This window comes from Plodia interpunctella, chromosome 4, assembly GCF_027563975.2.
Source record: "Plodia interpunctella isolate USDA-ARS_2022_Savannah chromosome 4, ilPloInte3.2, whole genome shotgun sequence".
NCBI lineage: Eukaryota > Metazoa > Arthropoda > Insecta > Lepidoptera > Pyralidae > Plodia > Plodia interpunctella.
In genome coordinates this window covers 2,444,563-2,464,029 of record NC_071297.1, presented here as the reverse complement: position 1 = coordinate 2,464,029, position 19,467 = coordinate 2,444,563, and the positions used below count along the sequence as shown (strand labels likewise).

The 19,467-nt window shown below is 33.9% G+C and overlaps 1 protein-coding gene and 1 long non-coding RNA gene across 2 annotated transcripts in view; one reads left to right on the top strand and one right to left on the bottom strand.

The window, feature by feature from the left end:
- The first annotated feature begins 3,162 nt into the window (after window positions 1-3,162).
- On the top strand, window positions 3,163-16,274 carry LOC128669321 (uncharacterized). Its single transcript, XR_008404630.1, has 3 exons — window positions 3,163-3,298; window positions 10,756-10,872; window positions 16,136-16,274. It is a non-coding gene; the product is annotated as an uncharacterized LOC128669321 (long non-coding RNA).
- LOC128669320 (uncharacterized protein) overlaps window positions 6,543-19,467 on the bottom strand; it is a 32,220-nt gene continuing 19,295 nt past the window's right edge. Inside the window, exons 2-12 of the mRNA XM_053744072.2 lie at window positions 16,119-16,291; window positions 15,433-15,626; window positions 13,922-14,204; window positions 12,092-12,255; window positions 10,720-10,888; window positions 10,045-10,238; window positions 9,754-9,879; window positions 9,139-9,344; window positions 8,712-8,854; window positions 7,137-7,248; window positions 6,543-6,779 (exon numbers count right to left, since the gene is read on the bottom strand). Coding sequence (XP_053600047.1) covers window positions 6,703-6,779; window positions 7,137-7,248; window positions 8,712-8,854; window positions 9,139-9,344; window positions 9,754-9,879; window positions 10,045-10,238; window positions 10,720-10,888; window positions 12,092-12,255; window positions 13,922-14,204; window positions 15,433-15,626; window positions 16,119-16,291 — 1,841 coding nt within the window. The 3' untranslated portion in view covers window positions 6,543-6,702. The remainder of the gene's footprint in view (window positions 6,780-7,136; window positions 7,249-8,711; window positions 8,855-9,138; window positions 9,345-9,753; window positions 9,880-10,044; window positions 10,239-10,719; window positions 10,889-12,091; window positions 12,256-13,921; window positions 14,205-15,432; window positions 15,627-16,118; window positions 16,292-19,467) is intronic.

Below are 19,467 nucleotides of genomic sequence, written 5' to 3'. Positions count from 1 at the left end.
TTATTTACTTTGGCGAATAAATTAAGATGTCACTTATTTTAAAAATGGGAAGACCTTTAATTACTGTGCTGACTGCAATAACGAAAAAGGTAAAGAAGACGAATTATTGACATCAAATCCAACAAAATGTAATGACTAAATATGTTGTTTTAATGTTTTATGTTGTTTTAAATCACCTGTCAATATTTGTGTATACTTCATGTAAACATTATGCAAATATCAAGAAGGGCTACATCACACCTGCATACACAATAGTACACACGCACAACAAATTAGTTGTGATTTACTCCCATTAGTTTCGCCTCTTCATTCTAAAAACACGAGGCTTCATAAATTTGAAAGTGGACAAAAGATGTATTTCTTCAAGTTTTGTTCCTCAAAAGTATAGAACGACCCTTGCAGGCAGGTGGCTCGGAATTTATTATCCACTTTTGGTGCTGAGACTGCGATGGATTTACATACTCCTGTAAAATATAGGTCCTTGTGTTTTAATTTTTAAAATGACCACTTTTCGTGTCAAGAGTGAACCCTAAAATTGTAACAAAACTAGCTGCCCTGCCCGACCTATGTTACTTCTGAAGGTTTTGTCTGTCTCTGTGCCAAACTTCATCAATCAATTTGAGTTTGTTCATTACAAACAAAAATACTCTTTTGTTTCTCTTTATAACATTATTAGTATGGATTGTATGGATGTGCCAAATCTGAAATTAATGTATTAACAAGCATATCTGCTGTGTGCCACTTGAACAATCTGAGAAGGAGATTTGATTAAACAATTGTTTTTAACGTGTGAATTTCCAGTAAGTACCTTTTCCGGAATGAAAGGTAGTTTTCCGGACTCAAATCTTTTTTCGTTATTAGGATATAATGGTAAAAGGTATCAAATCGAAAAACTGATTGATAAGGCAAATTATTATGTAAACAAACAAAGCATTTCCCCAAGAGAATTGACGCGGGGTTTACCCTTATCTGAGGTTAAGAGGCCAAGTTATCTCGTCTTATATTTATGAAGAAATATGTTATATAAAAAAATCTCTTCATAAAAATATATTATATATATATAAACATAATATATATTAGTTACTATTTGTATAATATGACCCAAGTACGATGTGTTTTTACATTCCAAATTACAAAGTTATTTTCATTATTTTTAGGGTTCCGTTACCAAAAGTTAAAATGGGACCCTATTACTACGACTCCGCTATCCGTCCATCTGTCTGTATGTCCGTCTGTACCTCATGCACCGCGATAGTTGAATTATTCATTTGCTTATGCGTTTCCGTTGACGCTATAACAACTTCTAAAAAACAGAATCCAATAAGGTTGAGGGGGTTTCCATACCGCAAACGTGATTTTTTGCCATTTTATAGATAATGACATTTTATAAAAATCAGTCCGACTCGCTCTTTACCGGTTTTATTTTATTTTTTAAATTTTAATTTTTTAGATTGTATTGATGCCAACAGCGTTCATCAACTTACTAGTCCAAAATTAAATTTGACCAAAATCGGTTCAGTCGTTTGGCTGCTACGATGACACAGACAATCCCCACCGTCTATCGTCGGGGGTTAAAATATTTATCAACAGTGTTTTGTAAATAAATCAATTGGCGATCTGTTCAAAATTCCATTATCTCAAAAACATTATTGCGAAATGAACAGAGAGCTACAGAAGCGACATTCCTTTGATCATTCCGCATTAAAATTTCCCTGTTAAGCCCGGGTTGACGTTGAATGCATTATGCAGTGTATTAAAATATTAAAGAATGTGGCGGGAGCAGTGCCAAATTTCACTGAACATTGCGGTTTTAAAACTGAGCCCGAGCTGAGCTGAGCTGAGCGGTGATGAATACTTTTTTCGGTTCTCGATCAATGCCTATCTAGTTTGTGTCTCTGGGAGGCTATTTTAGGTGTAGTAATTGTTATTGGCAGATGGATAGACGGCAACGAAATGATCCTATAAGGGTACTGGATTTTCCTTTTGAGGTTTCCAGAACAGTCGGTTTTATATTTTGTACAACGAGCTATGGATGTGTTTCTCTGAAACAGCAACCCGCAGTTTGATAAAAATAAATGTGTTATATGAGCTTTTCGTGTTTCACATTTTACCAACATCAATCCATTTGAATAATAGCATCCAAATATGCGGAAGCGGTGGTGGTGTAATGATTAAGACGCCCGCCTGTGGATCGAAAGGTCCCAGGTTCGAATCCTACTCGTGCCACATGAGTTTGTATACCAATATGACTCATGTATAGTAGTTTTCATCGACCACCACTTGCTTCCGGTGAAGGAAAACGTCGTGAGGAAACCTGCACACTGGTTGATTATTAACTTGTGTGTGAAATGGAGAAGGCAATGGTAAACCACTCCATTACTAATGCCAAAAAAGTTGTTGTGTATGTTTAATTCCACGTAATGACCACGGCCCTCAGCCATGAGGAATACGACTTTGAAGAAGATCCAAATATAGAGCTATTATATAAATATAAATAAATATATTAGGACGAATCACACAGATTGAGTTAGCCTCAAAGTAAGTTCGAGACTTGTGTCATGGGATACTAACTCAACAATACTATATTTTATAACAAATACATATATAGATAAACATCCAAGACCCGGGCCAATCAGAAAAAGACCATTTTCCATCATGATCCGACCGGGAATCGAACCTCACGGTTCAGTGGCAAGAACTTTACCACTACGCCACCGAGGTCGACCATATTATCAAATTAATCATTGTTATTACAAGCTTATTGTTCAAGTACATGTATGTGGTACAACTCAAGACATCTTCAGGCAATCTATTCAGTGGTTATTTTATATATATTTAGTTTAGATAAAAATGCAATGCAAGACGAGAATAAAAAATCGTGTTCAAAATAAAAATTTTGTAAAAACTTTTTTTTTGGTAGTTTTTGTCAAGTTTTCCAATTATAATTTCCAAATTAAAAATATCATATAGCTTAATTTGGAAATATTTTCAATACTTAAAATTATAGGAGGCGAGTTAACTTCTCACCTTTTACTTTTACTTTACTTTTACACCTAATCTATGACATATTATGTCATAGATTGTGATGTTTTTAATTCGCTTATAGTATGAATATAAGTATGTATGTATGGCTTGATATTCATTTAACTGAGTGCAGGGCTGTCGAGATACAATATAACGTTTTGCAAATTTCGTCGACTGACGCCATGATGGATTTTTCACAGGAGTTGATTAAAATTAGTGTAACGAATACGGCTTTCCATTATTCTACCTATTTTAAAAGCCGTCATTCCGTCCAGTAAGTATTATCTTTTGTAATATATAATTTAATAGATTATTTTTGTTTAAATTTGTATTAATAACTGGTTTTCAGTCCATAAAATACAAATTTTGTGTAATTAATTACAAAAAGTAAACTGTGTTTTTCACTTCAATTAAAATCGCTTTAAAAGACCAAATTTTTTTCTGCAACAAATTTTTGCACCGAGCTTTTTATTTCGTAGTAAATATATAATTAAGCACACCACTAGATTACATTAAAATTTTACATTTAATAGGAACTTCTAACTTAAAACTACCGCAGTACCGTCTGAAACGATTACGTTACTTCATTAGCTTTTAGTTGTTACTGCAACACAATCCACATATGAATAGTGACAATAGATAGATAGTTATTTCTGTGGGGAAGAAGGCTGTTTACACAAAGATAAAAGATAAAACTTTGTAAGCTGGTGTGATAAGGTTTTATGCGCTGTCCCGTCCCAATATAAGTTTGCTGTCCTATCTCCACTAGACTTGGTCATGGATTTTTCTCAAAGGGTTCGTTAACCCCAATGATAGGGAGAAACGAAAAGAAATTATATTCAATGTTGAAGTGGAAAACAAAATACATTTTAGAAGTATATATTATGACTCAAACCGATTACTTCGTAAAGCTCGGATAAAAATATATCTTGTTAGAAAAACAGTGGGCTATTTTAATTAGGTCTAAAAATAAATTAAAACTCATTGAAATTAACACAAAATGCTCAATGTTCGAGATATATTACTGTCTAGAAATGTATTCCTATAGGTATAAACACATAACTAGATAAGTAACTACAAACGACTTTTTATCAAAACCCATATTTTTCATGGTTATTATTGTAAAAACTAACAGAGAGTGACGTAATTCAGCATCCACGAGATTCAAAATATTTAGAGTGGTATCAAATATTTTATTTATTTTTTCCTGAAGGTTGACTGGTAGAGAATGCTTTTGTCATTAAGTCCGCCGCCCACATAACATGTAGTAGACATTAATACTATGTAAAATATCATCTTGGTCTAAGTTAGCAAACTTAGCAAGCCGTCACTCATACGATTATGGAAGTAGACAAGTTTGTTCTAGAAGCAACTTGTCTCTGGTGTTATGAAATGTCCAAGTTTGCTGCGCTCGCGGTTTGATTATGACAAATATTGAAAGTGAAGGTCGCATGCGCCAATTCCTAATTGGTTGTTTGTGTCATCTTATTCTACTAATATTATAAATATGAAAGTTTGTGAGGAGGTATGTGAAATTTGGATTATTGTAATTGTAATTATAATTATTGTATATATAATTATTGTAATGTAATTTAATACTACTATTTAGGGTACTATTTATCCTGAAATTCCTACGGGAGCGAGGTCCCAGGGCGCATCTAGTCACTCAATAAATTCTCTTACTAGGTACTCATTACTCAAATCTGCTTAGCTTAGAACCTCTCGATTCCGGTGTCTTAACCACTAGACCTTCTGAATAGAGACTACAGAACTAGAGACTTCTAAACAGTAACAATTTACTAATTTTTGCCCGGAGCCGAAAAAATAACATAATTCACTCTCCAACTATCCTCCAAGTATCTTCACGACAAAAATTACTTCAACTCACAGAATTTAGAATTTCTATAATGTAAGCCTCAACCCAATGAACCGTTTAATACGTATATATATAGTACCTATGGTACTAGCATATATTATTCTTTTATCTATGGTAGGTACTAGCTTTTGCCTACGACTTCGCCCACGTGATTTTCCAATGGAACAGTTATGTTTCCGCGATGAAAGTTACCCTATGTCCTTCTCCGTACTTCATACTATATGTGTAGGTACACGCAAAATTTCAAGACTATTGATTGAGTACATAGAACGTGAAGAAATAACAAACAAACTTATTTTCGCTTTTATAATATTAGTTAAGATACTACTCGTGTACCGAATTTTATAGAATTTTCTTCATTGATGATATAACACACTCACAAGAAAAACAGATTGGAAGAAAGTAAAAACTTATTTACCTAAGTAACTTTACTTGCTTCCTACTTACGGGAAAAGGTGCTGAATAAAAATGTAGATATAAAAAATACTTTGTTTATTTCAAATTGTAACATGAAATAAAAGTACAAAATTGAGCAAGCTTAAATTTTTACATTTATATTCCTATGATCACATAATTCGAATGAATTATATTATAGGACTACTTACGTTAATACCTACGATTTAATTATGTACAAAGATATCATACAACAATTTATAATATAAGTGAGAAATATAATAATAATAATAATAAATCCCCACGCAAGCCTCTCAAAGGACCGGACTATATGCCGTGAATCCCAAAAGGAGATACAAATAATAATAATAATAATTGTTTATTTCGGAAATATATATAAATACTACACGCTACGACCATGAAAATAATTATTTAAAAAAGTATAAAATAACATTCACCATTACAATTTATAAACTATATTTGTCCCACTGCTAGCGCTAAAGTTTCACTTTTCTCTTTCCAAACAATCTTAATTAAATAAATAAATATATTAGGACAAATCACACAGATTGAGCTAGCCCCAAAGTATGTTCGAGACTTGTGTTATGGGATACTAACTCAACGATACTATATTTTATAACAAATACATATATAGATAAACATCCAAGACCCGGGCCAATCAGAAAAAGATCATTTTCCATCAAGACCCGACCGGGGATCGAACCCGGGACCTCTCGGTTCAGAGGCAAGCACTTTACCACTGTGCCACCGAGGTCGTCTCATGTCAATCATGTTCGAATTGTATGTAACATAAAACTAAATACCGCACTCCCATAACTGAATCTATAGAAATGTTCCCGAAATGACGAACTTCTTAATTAAGTTGATACTTTAGCTCCAGCGTTAAGAGAGCACAAACCTGCAGTCTGGCGCCATCATCACATTTTTGTAAATTTCTTTTGATAAAAATGTGATGGTGGCGCTAGTGTCTGTGTTGGCGGATTCTTAATTGAGACTTTCCCCTTTAATTCAGTTAATTCGTTTTCGCCAAGTTTTTTTTTTTGAGGTGAAAAGTTGCCTTATTTCTTGACTGAAGTGAAATTAGAGGTGCGCACTCAGTGTCGTTTTAAATTAAGTTCATTCTACATAACCAGTCTATTCTGTTGGTTGAGGGGAAATCCTGAATTGGACCAATGAGCGCGCGATGAATGATAGAAAAATACCAAGAAAAATCAGATGTTGCTCATTGTTATTGTGTCCATAGCAAGGTCGTTCACTAAGCACACATTGGTATCTGAGTATGGTATTTATGTTTTTGAAGATATTTTCAACTAACGGTGGCATTTTATCTATTTTGTAACTAACACGTACCTATTTATTGTAAAATCTAGTCTAGATCAGATTGTATGCTATGATTCTGGTTTCGATTGACTAGTGTTGCTTGACGGTTGGCCTTTGACGGCATTGTCGCTGAGCACAGGACGCGCTGAAATTAAAAAATATAAATAATCATATTTCTAATTAAAATTAAAAAAACAAGTTTTAAAAAGTTGCCCAATAATTAATTTAAACATTAACGAGAAGAATGACATGGATAGTGATTAAAAACGATTAAATAAAATTATGGAATTTTCAATAGCAACCAATTTCTAAATTCCCAATATTACGAGTAATTATTATTTATTACAGTATATTGAAATTAAATTCAAATCGTTTATTCAGAAATTAAACTTTTACAGACACTTTTTCACGCCAGTTTTATATTAAATAGTTATTTCTCACAAGCTACAAACTACTGGTATCAATGTTCAATTTTTGATTAAAAAAGAATGTTGCAGCTCACCTAAGGTCCTTAGAAGAATTTTCTCTATGCCGTGAATAGGCGACTCAAACGTTATACACAGTATGAAGGCAAGTAAAAATGTCAGCACCATGTGCGAAATTGCATTCGCAGTCTGAAAATAAACATAAGTTATTTAATATTTGTTACTATCATGACGGCGAAGGATAATGTCGCGAGGAAATCTGCACATTGGTTGACTGCTTAGCTTTTGCTTAGCTGTGTACTGCTTGCTGTGCTCCTGGGTGATGGTAGTCGTAAAAGTCATTGTTATATTATTAGCATGGATTTAGTAAGTATTATAAATAAATAATAAAATTATTAAAATAAACTCAACCACCATAAAAAACTAAAATTTTGAAACAACTTTTATTAAGAAGTCATCACAATAAACGTTATAATTAAGGTAGCTGTCGAACAAACGGAGTACCTACTAAATCCATGGTTATTAGTCATAAACTATTCATGCCATAGTGTTAATGCCCCACAATCACCATAGTGTAGGTCCGTCATTGCCATGGTACCCGGGCATCGGTTGGCCAAAGTTAGAACGTCTTTTGTTGGGAACTGTATCCGTTTTTATAACAAATTGCCTAAATGGATTCTTGATTTGCCGGACAAAAATTTAGAAATTATATAAAAGAAGTACTTTGTAAAAAGGCATATTACAAGTCTGACGATTATGTGAATGACAATAATGTTTGGCCCAAGCATGGTGCAGTATCCTCATAACATATGTAATTGGTTTATGACATTATTACGTACGTTTTGTACATTTAGCTTTATAAAATCTATTTTTTAAATTTATATATATATATAAATTGTCACTGAAAATTGTCACACAATATATATATATATATATATATATATATATATATATATATATATATATATATATATATATTGTGTGACAATTTTCAATAATTTTATTGGAAATACAACTTTTATTTTATTTATTCATTCATTTTTAATAATGATCTAAATTCGTCCTCCTAATTTTTAATATATGTATAAGACCTATATTTGTTAATTGACGTCCTTGGAGAAAAGGCTGCGGTGAAGTTTGTTGCGCCGCTTCTTTTTCACCTGCGCTTTGGAAGCCGGCAGTAGACTTAGTTTAAGTAATTCTTTTGACGTCAATAAGTTATTTATATCATCCTAAATTGAATAAAGAATTTTGAATTTTGAATTTGGTAGGGCGTGGCAAAAAATACCGTATATAATTTTTCAGCCTTCCACATAGTTCTAAGTACATAGATCATAGATCTTATAAGTACTTCGTGGAGTACCTACTAATTCCATTACATAGATAAGTACATTTCTTTTATCTATGATAAGTACTCATAAGTAAAAAAGTTAGAATTCACCTTAATTTAAATAAACATTTTCTAGAACATGAAAGAATGGAAGAAATGCAAAGAAAACTTTCGATTATATTTTCAGCAATTTTCTTTCTTCGACAAACAGTAGAACAAACTGGGTATTTCTCTCTCATCTGAGCGTGTTTCTAATGCTGATGAATTCTTGTTTGTAACACCTTGAAGCGTAGGGTCCATTTTAAAGTATGACAATACTCACTATCGTGAATATGGTGACATGCATCGGATGCCGTAGCTGGCCCACATAGTACAACTCGACTACGCCGTTGACCAGGTAAGCACAGAAGGTCAACCTCGAGATTGGCACTAGAAATTTCCATTTGAGCAATGTGCACATCCAACCTGCAATTAAATGGAATACATCAGTCAAATATGATTAAATCACTGCTCTTGGCTATATCATCATCATCATTAAATATTTTATTGGGTGGATAAGGAGGATGGACTATGTCTACTGGCTGTCTAACATGATAAATTCTTATTTTGGAAACATGAAATTGGAGGTCAAAAAAGTCAAAAAGGTATTGCATATTTCATGGTAAATAGACAATGAGACATAGTAAATCGAATTCTTGCAATATTTCACCACAAATAGACAAAAAGAAAAATCAATAGCAATGATTTACCTCCACATCCAGTAGCACAGGCAACTATCAGCCACCCGTTCGCGATACCCCACGCAAGTTTATGCAGGGATATATACGCAGCGGCTTCGATGACATTGTACTCATACCACTCCTGGTAGAACACTGAGACTGAGAAGACGGTCACGGACCCCAGGACTATACTGGTGATCCATGCGAAGAACTTTAAGGTCCGGGAGAGAGTGTAGCTAGCAACAAGGATACAAGAGATTATTAACAATGTATAGATATTATTTACGCAAATCAAATTTAAAAATGCCAAATTCATGCCCGTGGAATAAAACGTCGATGAGTAGATGTACAGTCAACAGCACTAATGTGCTGTTGACTGTACAGCGCCATAGATGTTCAAGCAGGGTAGTTTGATGTGCTGTTGACTGTACCATCTAGTAATGGTTAATAATAGTAATAATATCTGCTTCAACGTTGAGCAGCACAATTCCACCGGAAAAATCATAATTAAACCCTCATACACTTGCAAATTAAATAAAGGCTTGTACCTAAAAAGCGTGGCCAACTCATACCGCTTAACTAGTCAATGGTAAGCGATATCAGATATTATTGTTTAAGCTAAACATTTTATGATAAATTACGTACTTCTCTGACTGTATCCTATGTAGGATATATCCTGTTAGTATGCCCATCAGATACGTGACCATTTTCATATGTGTTTTAATATATGCTTCCTTGAAGTAGAAATTGCCGGCGAAGTCTGTAAAATCTCTGAAAAAGAAAATAAGAGTGTATGGAAAGGAGAAAGTAATTTAAGATTTCTATTTTTTTAAACATGAAATCATATATTTATAGCAATTATTATAAGACAATAAATACAATAATTCAAATGATGTCACTGTAAATCGTACCCGTGGTGGTCAGGTGAAAACTTACTTGGCATAAAATAAAATTGTAGGATCCAACCGATCAATATAAGTGATCACAGAAGGAACTACAAGAGTGATCACAATACAGAAGCTCAGGAAGACAGGGCCGATGCGGCTCCATCGCCAGAGGCTGTAGATGAATATAGGTGCGATGAAGAACAGCTGGGTGTCTACTGAGAGGTACCACGACTGGAACATGCACTGAAATTAAAAAGAAATCACTTTATCACAAAGCAAGAAATAAGGAGCTTCATCATTCAGGAGGAAGAAATTCATCAGATCAAGATATTTTAGAGATAATCCGAATTCAAATCGATGTAGGCACACAAAATAAAATAAAAAATTGTGACTAAATGTTAAAGGAGCCAAATTTATTTAAAATTATTATTATTATTTATTTAAATTTAAAATTATTGTAAATAAAGATCAATCAATCATCAGTCAATCAATTTATTTGACAAGTATAGGTACAATAATACAGAAAAAAATATCTAAGTAGGAATTAGACAAATAAAGGAGATAACTTCAATACATATAGTTTAGATAATATTTTGATAAAACTACCGTAGGAATATACCGAAATCAACAGATTTCGGCCGCCATAGTAACTGAATTTCACAACGAATTATATCAATTTAAACTATCTTTTCCAATCACAAACCACAATGTCGATGCCACTCACCAATTTATCAGTGTTAACATAGTTGTTTATGTACAGGATGTTGGCCCACCAGGAGTCCATGCACCTCTCCTGCTCCAACTGTATTTTGTCTCCCCACAGCGGGCCCTCCCCAATCTTCGGCAGCCATGTCATGTAGAACAGGATCACGATTAGGTAAGCTGGGGTAACTCTGCAATTAAACCATTAAATTATAAGTCATTTTCATTCATAGGCCAGCTAATGACTGCAACGCTTTCCTACACAAAACACTTAACAAATGCTAATAAATGTGTCCTGCAGCAACCTGTACACAAAGCTGGCAGTATTTCCTATGTGATTGTCTGCAATGCTGAGCCTTTGGTCAAAGAAGCTTCCAGCCCTGTGGCCGGTTGCTTTAAAATATTAGTTTCATTTAAAATAAACATTATTATATGTACAACTGCATTGATTTATATGAAAAATATTGCTCTTTTCACACTTTTTAAGGAGACGTTTCTAAATAAACATAATTTATTGAAACAAACAAGCTTTGTAAGTAATAAATTAATACAGATATTTATGAAATAAATTGTTCAAACGATCCCTGTAGCTGTAACAACACAATTGGCAATACGATCAGATTGTCGCCAGGTCGCAATTATGAACCAATCAACATCGAGCCTTTGATGTTACATATTGCTCGTTTACCTAATGAAACCAGGTAAACCAGTTGTGCCCCATTGTCCTGTTATATGTTAAATAATAAACAGAAACCTATATATGTAATTTGTTTCATTATTATGTATTGTGTGTCGTTTCAAGGTTCCATATGGTAGATTTCTAGTAACGCATAGATATTTCTTTCTGAAATCTGCTACTCAAAAACTATTCAGATCAATTATAAATACACTTACAAAATACAGACAAATCACACAGATTGAGTTAGCCACAAAGTAAAATCGAGACTTGTGTTATGGGTTACTAACTCAACGATACTATATTCTATAACATATAGATAAACATCCAAGACCGAGGGGATCGATCCCGGGACCTCCAGTGTAGCGGTCCGGCGTGATGACTATTAGGCCACGGAGGTCGTCTACAATAAGTCCATAAAGTAATTTTACCCGTGGGACGTCACATCTTAGCATTAACCTACAAGCAAACGATCATCCCATAAAATTTCGACTTTCATTGCCCAGCAATTTATCAATCAACTACATAAGAATTTTATTCATACTAATATTTTAAATGTCTGACTATCATTCAGTCTGTCTATCACTTTCAATTGCGAGACTAATTTCGTTGAAATTTAGAATAGATATATTCAATGACCCAGGGTCACATATAGGCGGCATAAAACGGACGGAGTTACAAGCAACAACTTTAGTATGTTGATAATATTATCACCCACCTTATGTACCGGAATACCAAAATAGGAATGACGTTCAGCCTGCCCCGTCTCTTGTCCAATTCTATGAGAAGGAGGCGACTGAAGAGAAATGCGCTCAAGAAGAGGAAGGTGTCCACCAACAGATGGTTGCTTAACATCAGGGAGTTCACTGGTTGTCGAGTTAACTGTAAATAAAAATAGGTTTTTTACAAAATTGAAATTTTGCTTTTATATTGTCAGGGAAATCTTATTGAATTTAAATGCGTGACAAAAATATCATGCCCGTGCAGTAAACCTTTGAGGAGTTTCCTCGTTGGGAGCCGTTCTTGGTAATAATGTATTGTCGTCCAAATTAAACGTGTGTACAAAATTTCAGCTCAATCGGTTGAAGAAGCTTCAAAATTGAGTTACAAAATTCCATCCAAACATACTAGTTACATCCTTAAATTCAAGTTAATTAAAAGCTTGTAAAATCTATGATAATGTTTTGCCCTACGAATTTTGGCCACATTATAAGATACGATAATTTTATTAAATTCTCGAAACTCGGAGACGGAAAGGAAAGACACAAATGTGCATAAACGTATATGTAAATTGAGGCAGCTCCAACGACAAGAACGACTTTATTAAATGCTTGATTAGGAAAGACTTGGCCGACTTGGCTAAACAACTTGGGCGATTTTGATGAAATTTTACCGATTTCGAAGAATACGTAATAATGCAAGGTAATAGCTAATAGTCCATATGTTTTTAGAGAAGTGTTGAAGTGTGACATGGAGGATAATATGGACATAATCAATATTTACTTGTACAGTGGATCTTCACTATGACGTCTGAATATAATAATTTACACAATGTGCACGACGACAATTTCTGCCTAAAGTGCTTGTTACATAAATATACAGACGTATTTTCATTGCATATCTATTTGTTTGCATAAATTAACACAAATATACGTTTGAAATTAATCATATCATTAGAATTAAACATTACATAGTATAAAACAAAGTTGCTTTGCGCTGTCTGTCTATCCCTATACGGATTTTGATGCGGATTAACACCCGTGCGAAGCCGGAGCTGATCGCTAGTATTTAAACAAATTGATAATAAGGTCACTTTAGTATGATTTTTTAAAATAAGGGAATGTACACAAATCCCAAACGACATTTTAGCTAATTTAATCACAGGATATTGTTGGATTTATTGTATATTTATGTATTTATATAGGCATACACAACGGGTTACAATCTACAACATCAGTAAACAGAGTAATTTAACATTACGATCTGGACTGAACCCAAAAACGTGCATACACAACATGACAAATTTTGTAAACATAGCTAGGTACTAACACTACTAGTTACTTAACTAAATATGACAAAAAAGTAAAAGTGACAAACAATCAGTATTTATAGACATATATACACTCTTTCTATACATTCTTTTTTTTAAGCTAATCCGTGGCTTCACAGACTCACAACTCCGAATATTAAAAAAAAACACGTGAGGATGACAGAGATTCTTAGATTTTTTTTATTATAAATAACAACACATTTAGAAACTTGATATAACAATATAATGAAAACGAAAATCACCAGAGGTAGACCGTGGATACCTAACTCTCATCATTTCTGCTTTATAATCAATAGTCCTTACATTATTATGTTCCATTTTGAATAATGAGAAAATCAGTATAATTACAAGGCAATGTGGTAAATTACCTCAAAGTCTACAGCAACTCATCAGTCTTCTCAGATGAGATTTCTTATATGTGATGCAATATTTGCTTACCATCAAGAAAATGTATACTCGTTTACCGACTATGCTATAAAAAAAAATACAAAATCTCACCTTATCCCATTCATCAGGATTCATGACTGGTCCACTAGCAATGAACATACAAGCGTGGCCAGCTACAATGAAAATCATGGCAAAACTCTTAATTCCTGTCACACACTCCAGCCCTAAAGTGTTGTTCTGCTTAGTGGAGATTATCTTCTTCACGTTGTTGATCACGGAGAAAGAGACGATGAGATCGTGGACGATCGAGCTCTTCTGGTTGCCCCATTTGATTGAATAGATCTCGTATATGGTACTGATAGCGAGGATGGCGCCGAAAAGCAGACATATGGCTCTGGAAACAATGACATTAGGAATTTATTATAGGCGACGGGCGTCAGTTTGATTCCCGCTCAAATACAGATGGTTTTATCATTGCTTTTTTATCGATTGGCTGAGTAAACTATTTTTTAAATGCTTTTATTTAACTTGTAATATATGTATGTACGTTTGTTCGGTTTATCGGATTACTTGTGTAAATAACTAGTACCCATTTATTTGAGTAAAATACTTACGCGAACCTCGCGACAAGCTTTTATGATCATATAAATTGTGTATAATGAGGTTATAAGTTGATAGTTAAAATTTTAAAGGATTTTTTTTCTTTTCTTCTTTTTGGAGCATTTAAATAAAAGCTTTTATTTCTTTTAATTTGTATCTATTGATTTTTCATCTACATTATGCTGTGAGGAGACTGAAAAGTTAGTCGATAGTGTACAAAACAAGAAAGAAAAAAATTATTTGCCCAAAACTTGAGTAATAGAAATTGGTGTTGAAAGTAACGACTCGAAACGACTGTCATCTGACTCATCAAGTTGAACAACTGCATGTGTTATTAAACTGTGATTATGAAAAAATGCAGGGAAAAAATCTATACATTGAATCGAAACACTTAACATCTCAAGAATTTACGATTGATGGCCCGAAGATAATACTAATTTTCAATCGGCTTATTTTCGTGGGAATTATGCATGTTGAGTAAATTGCCCACGGCTCCCACCAACAATCTTCAGCTCTCCAACTGTCTCGACATCAAAAATCACCTCAATCCATTTTCCCGTTTTGACGTGAAAGACGGACAAACAACACATTCACATATAATATTAGTATGGATAACAGCAATCAAACTAATAATGATGCATGGAAAATAGGTAGGTACGTCATGTGAACCTGTTGAAGAGTCAATGAACGTGTTAATATGTATGGATGTTGTTTTTTCTACGTCTTTGTAAAACAAATAAAAATGTATTGACAAAATCGACTCGTTTTAGGTTTGAGTTCAAGTTTTGTTCCAAAATGAACCTAAAAGTTGTTTGGTGGGCCATACAACTTATAGGTTCATTTTGGACAACAACTCTAAAATTTAAGCTTTTCTAAAATTTTAAACCGAAACCGATAGACGAAAAAGGTCGAGTTGATGCACACTCTTTCTGAGACTCAATTAGAATTGACAGCACCAGTCTTAACCACTGAATCACCACGTCTTCTGACCACTTACGAAAAAATAATTCATTCCCACTCACAAGAAAGCAACGTCCAAGGGCTTGACAACGACAGGTCTTCTCATGTAGCAGTCCCTTTCGGTTAGTTCCACTGACGTTGAGTTTCCCACAGTATGGGACAAGACATCTGTGACGAAGTCCTGCACGGCATTAGCACGACAAGCGTTTGGGACGCACACGGCCCAGCGCAGAATCTCACCACGGCCAGTGCGCACCTGAAAATTCAATAATACGTTATCTATTAAGAGGAAGGCCAAGGTCGAGATGGTCAGATGACTGATAATTGACTAGGAATGGAAAGAAAAAACTAGACTGAATGCGCAGAAAAAGATCAAGAAGACCTTTGCCCAGCAGTAAGGGACAAAGAGCTAGAATAAATAACTTTTCGCTATTATCATATACAATGTAATGGTTTCTTTAAAAAATAATTATTTTATTTTGCAACATATACGTGATAAAATTTCAATGAGTGACAGGCTACTTTGTTAATGATTAAATTTTAATTGACACGTCGATAAATTTTCAATTAAACGTCGATGAGAATTGTTTCATTACTACTCATTTAAATTACAATATCAATCTCGCAATCATTTGGAATATTCTGTTCCGGAACAGAATATTCCAAATTATTGACAATGGAACCTTCAGAAATAAATGAATCATTAAAAATTTGCGTTCAAAACTCTCGAGCATTGCTCAAGAAATACCTTCTTCGCTTCCTCAGACTCCCTCCACTTGATAGCAGCGAGGCAGTACTGTCCATCCATCGGCAGGTTGCTGTCAGAACGGTCTCTGATGCCCACACACTCGTCGAAGTTGCCCAGGTGGTACGATGACCCATAGAGCAAACCCTGAGGCGACTTCGCTGATGCGTCGAACACTGCAAATGAAAAATATATGGTGGTTATCAACAGTCATTATATATTTACCTTGTGGTACGTTTACAGTGTTTACATATAAATATTAAATACTATATCAATACTATTATTATAAATAGGTAAGCGTTTGTGAGTTTGTACGTTTGAGGTGGGTAATCTCCGAAACTTCCGGACCGATTTCAAAAATTCTTTCACCATTAGAAAGTTACTTTATCCAAGATTGCTATAGGCTATCGGAAGCGAAGCCCTGGGCAACAACCAGTATTAAATATATTAACATGTAATTTACACATATTAGTGCAATACATGAACAGGAATGAACAGCTAGAACAAACAGTCGTAACTGATAATGTAATTGTGAAGAAAATAAAGATTTTCTATGTGATAAAATAATTTCATAAAAAGTCTCGACCAATTCAATTACTTTATTCTACTACTTTTGTGTTTATTAAATGTCTTGTTGATTAATATATATTTTTTTATTTAACACTTTCGCGGAAAAGAGGAAGCCCTAGGACGAGATGGTCGGACGACATCAAAAAGTTCGACAAAGAATGGCAAGAGAACACAAAGGATAGGAATGCGTGGAAGAAGTTAGGGGAGGCTTTTGCCCAGCAGTGGGACTCGAACAGCTAATAATAATCAAAAATAACACTTTCGCGGGCACTAAACGGATTATGATCCTGTGTTATGTCCCGAAGTGTGATAATTGCGGTACTTCATATTCGTAATGCAAGAAAAATAATAATATTTTGTATCTAGTAACTAATTATTGAGGTTAATTTACATACAAATAAATTGTACCTTTTTTCTTCCAAAATAAAATTTTGGCATTTTAAAATGTTGTGGTTACTTACAGCAGATTTCATTCATTTACATACAAATAAGCTTTACATGTTATTGAATCGTTTACAATGTCAGAAATAAATAACACTATTTTCCTGATAACGTATCGGAAGCCGGAAAACATAACAATAGTCTCAATCGATCATTCACATTCAATTGTTTCTCAAATTATTTGTGAAATCTGGAACGCAATCGGAATGGAAATTCAGTTATTTAAAAATATAATTACTTATTTTATATAAAACCGTAAACCTACTTAAGATATGTAGGAAATATATTAGTTTTATTAACTAATTTCTTATTATAAGTAAAATACTTTTTATTCCTAAATTCCCACGGGAGAGAAGAAGAATTTCCCCGGGGCTAGTTATTATGTAACTTTTGATGAAAATCTCAACTGGATTTTTATTCTATGAAGCAAAGAGTTTGACAAAAATCATGCTAAAATTATAAATACGAAACTTTACATGAGTGACATTTGTATGACAATGTTTTAGATGAAAACACTATAAGACAATTTTTTAAATCGAAATTTTATTTTTAACATGAAAATTTGATATAATAAAAATATTTGAACATTCTATGGATAAGATATAATGCAATCGTAGCAATTACCTACGATACAAATGATGCAATATCACAATAGAAATGTGACAGGTTAAAAAATACTAAGGTCTAAGTCATGATACAAAAATGAACCTGACCTAGTAATATCTGAACTAATTACATCAATTAAGTTGCTAATTACAAGAGCGGGGCACGAATTCGACGATTCTTCTATTGTACGCAGTGGCGTAGCTAATAAAAGGGCTATATGGTGTCGTGCACTGGGACTTCCGAGCCCAGGTGGCCCTAGAACACTGACCGACCTGTGACTGTTATTTCTTATGATGTGGTTTTAAATTCATACGATAAAAATTTCACAGCTCAAACTCGAATTCAAATCATTTATTGCATGTCATATGTTTAACATCTGTTGTACAGCTTAATCAAGGGCCAGAAGCAACCAGTTAACCAGTTTATAATTTCATATAGTTGCAAATGTTCTATGATACTGTTATTAAATTTACCTTTGATGTTACACTTGAAGGTAACCAATTCTTTTTTACAACCATAAGGGTTTTAATTTTATTGGGCCTACAGAGGTTTGTTTGTTTGTAATATCATTTTTGTACATAAATTTATAAAAAACTGGTGATTACATAATCCTGAGCTCGGACTTTTCTTTTACTTTGGACCCCATGTCTTATTCTGCACCAGGGCCATTACGCTTAGTTACGTCACTGATTGTCCGCTCAATGTTATATGGATTCCATTTGTTCGTGAGGACGGATATGGACCTTCGTTTTCTGAGGCCTTAGTGCGGATTTGCTGGGTCGCTGCGTCGACCCAATCACATTGCAGTGTGGTTGTCGTTGCGTCACAAAGACGCAATGTGATTGGTTCGCTACGTCTCGTTTCGAATCGATTCGATTGTGAGAAGTGAAATGGAAACCGGCACTAAGCCCTTTATAACTGTTTTATTCTTTTGTTTGGTGCAAAAAAATGACTCTGTTTGAACGAGATTTAAAATATAGTCCATCTTTGTCTTGGGCCACGGTTTAGGGGAGAAAGAATGAAATATCTTTAATTGTCTCGAAAGTACATTTGATAAGTGTGTACTGGAATGCACTCAACATTTATACATACATATATATATATATATATATATATATATATATATATATATATATATATATAGCATCTTGAAAACATGTAGGTATATTTTTATTATCTTACTAGTGTTTACCCGCGGCTTCGCCAGCTTTTATTTCGTGCACATAACTTATTATTTAACGCAAAAAGAAATGACATGCAATGACATTTTAAATTAAACGTTAGCAGAATCAACACTGTTCTTTTGTTCAATGTCTTATCGAGTTGCAAGCTTTAAATATACAAGAAAAGAAACAGATCTTTCATCTTGCGTCTCTCTCTTTCTCTTTCTGAGCGTTTTCCTGTATTCTTCGTCGCTTCGAGTCCAAATTCCGCTTTCCTTCTTTATCTTCTCCATTTCACATTTTGTTCGGCATCCTTAGTAGACGTCTGAGTCTCTTTCGGTAAGATTAAATAGTCTTATTCAGTAAGACCATTTGAAAGAGATAGCAATAATACTGGACAAATAATTTGGCAATACCTCCCTTAGGTACTTTCCACTTATCGTACTAATTATAGAATCCCAATTACTCTTAAATATTGTGAGTCTTGTCTTCAAAACAAATACACGAGTCTCTCGGACCGTAAGCCGATACTAATTTCCATTCTGTATAGATAGTTATTCATTGTCTAGTTA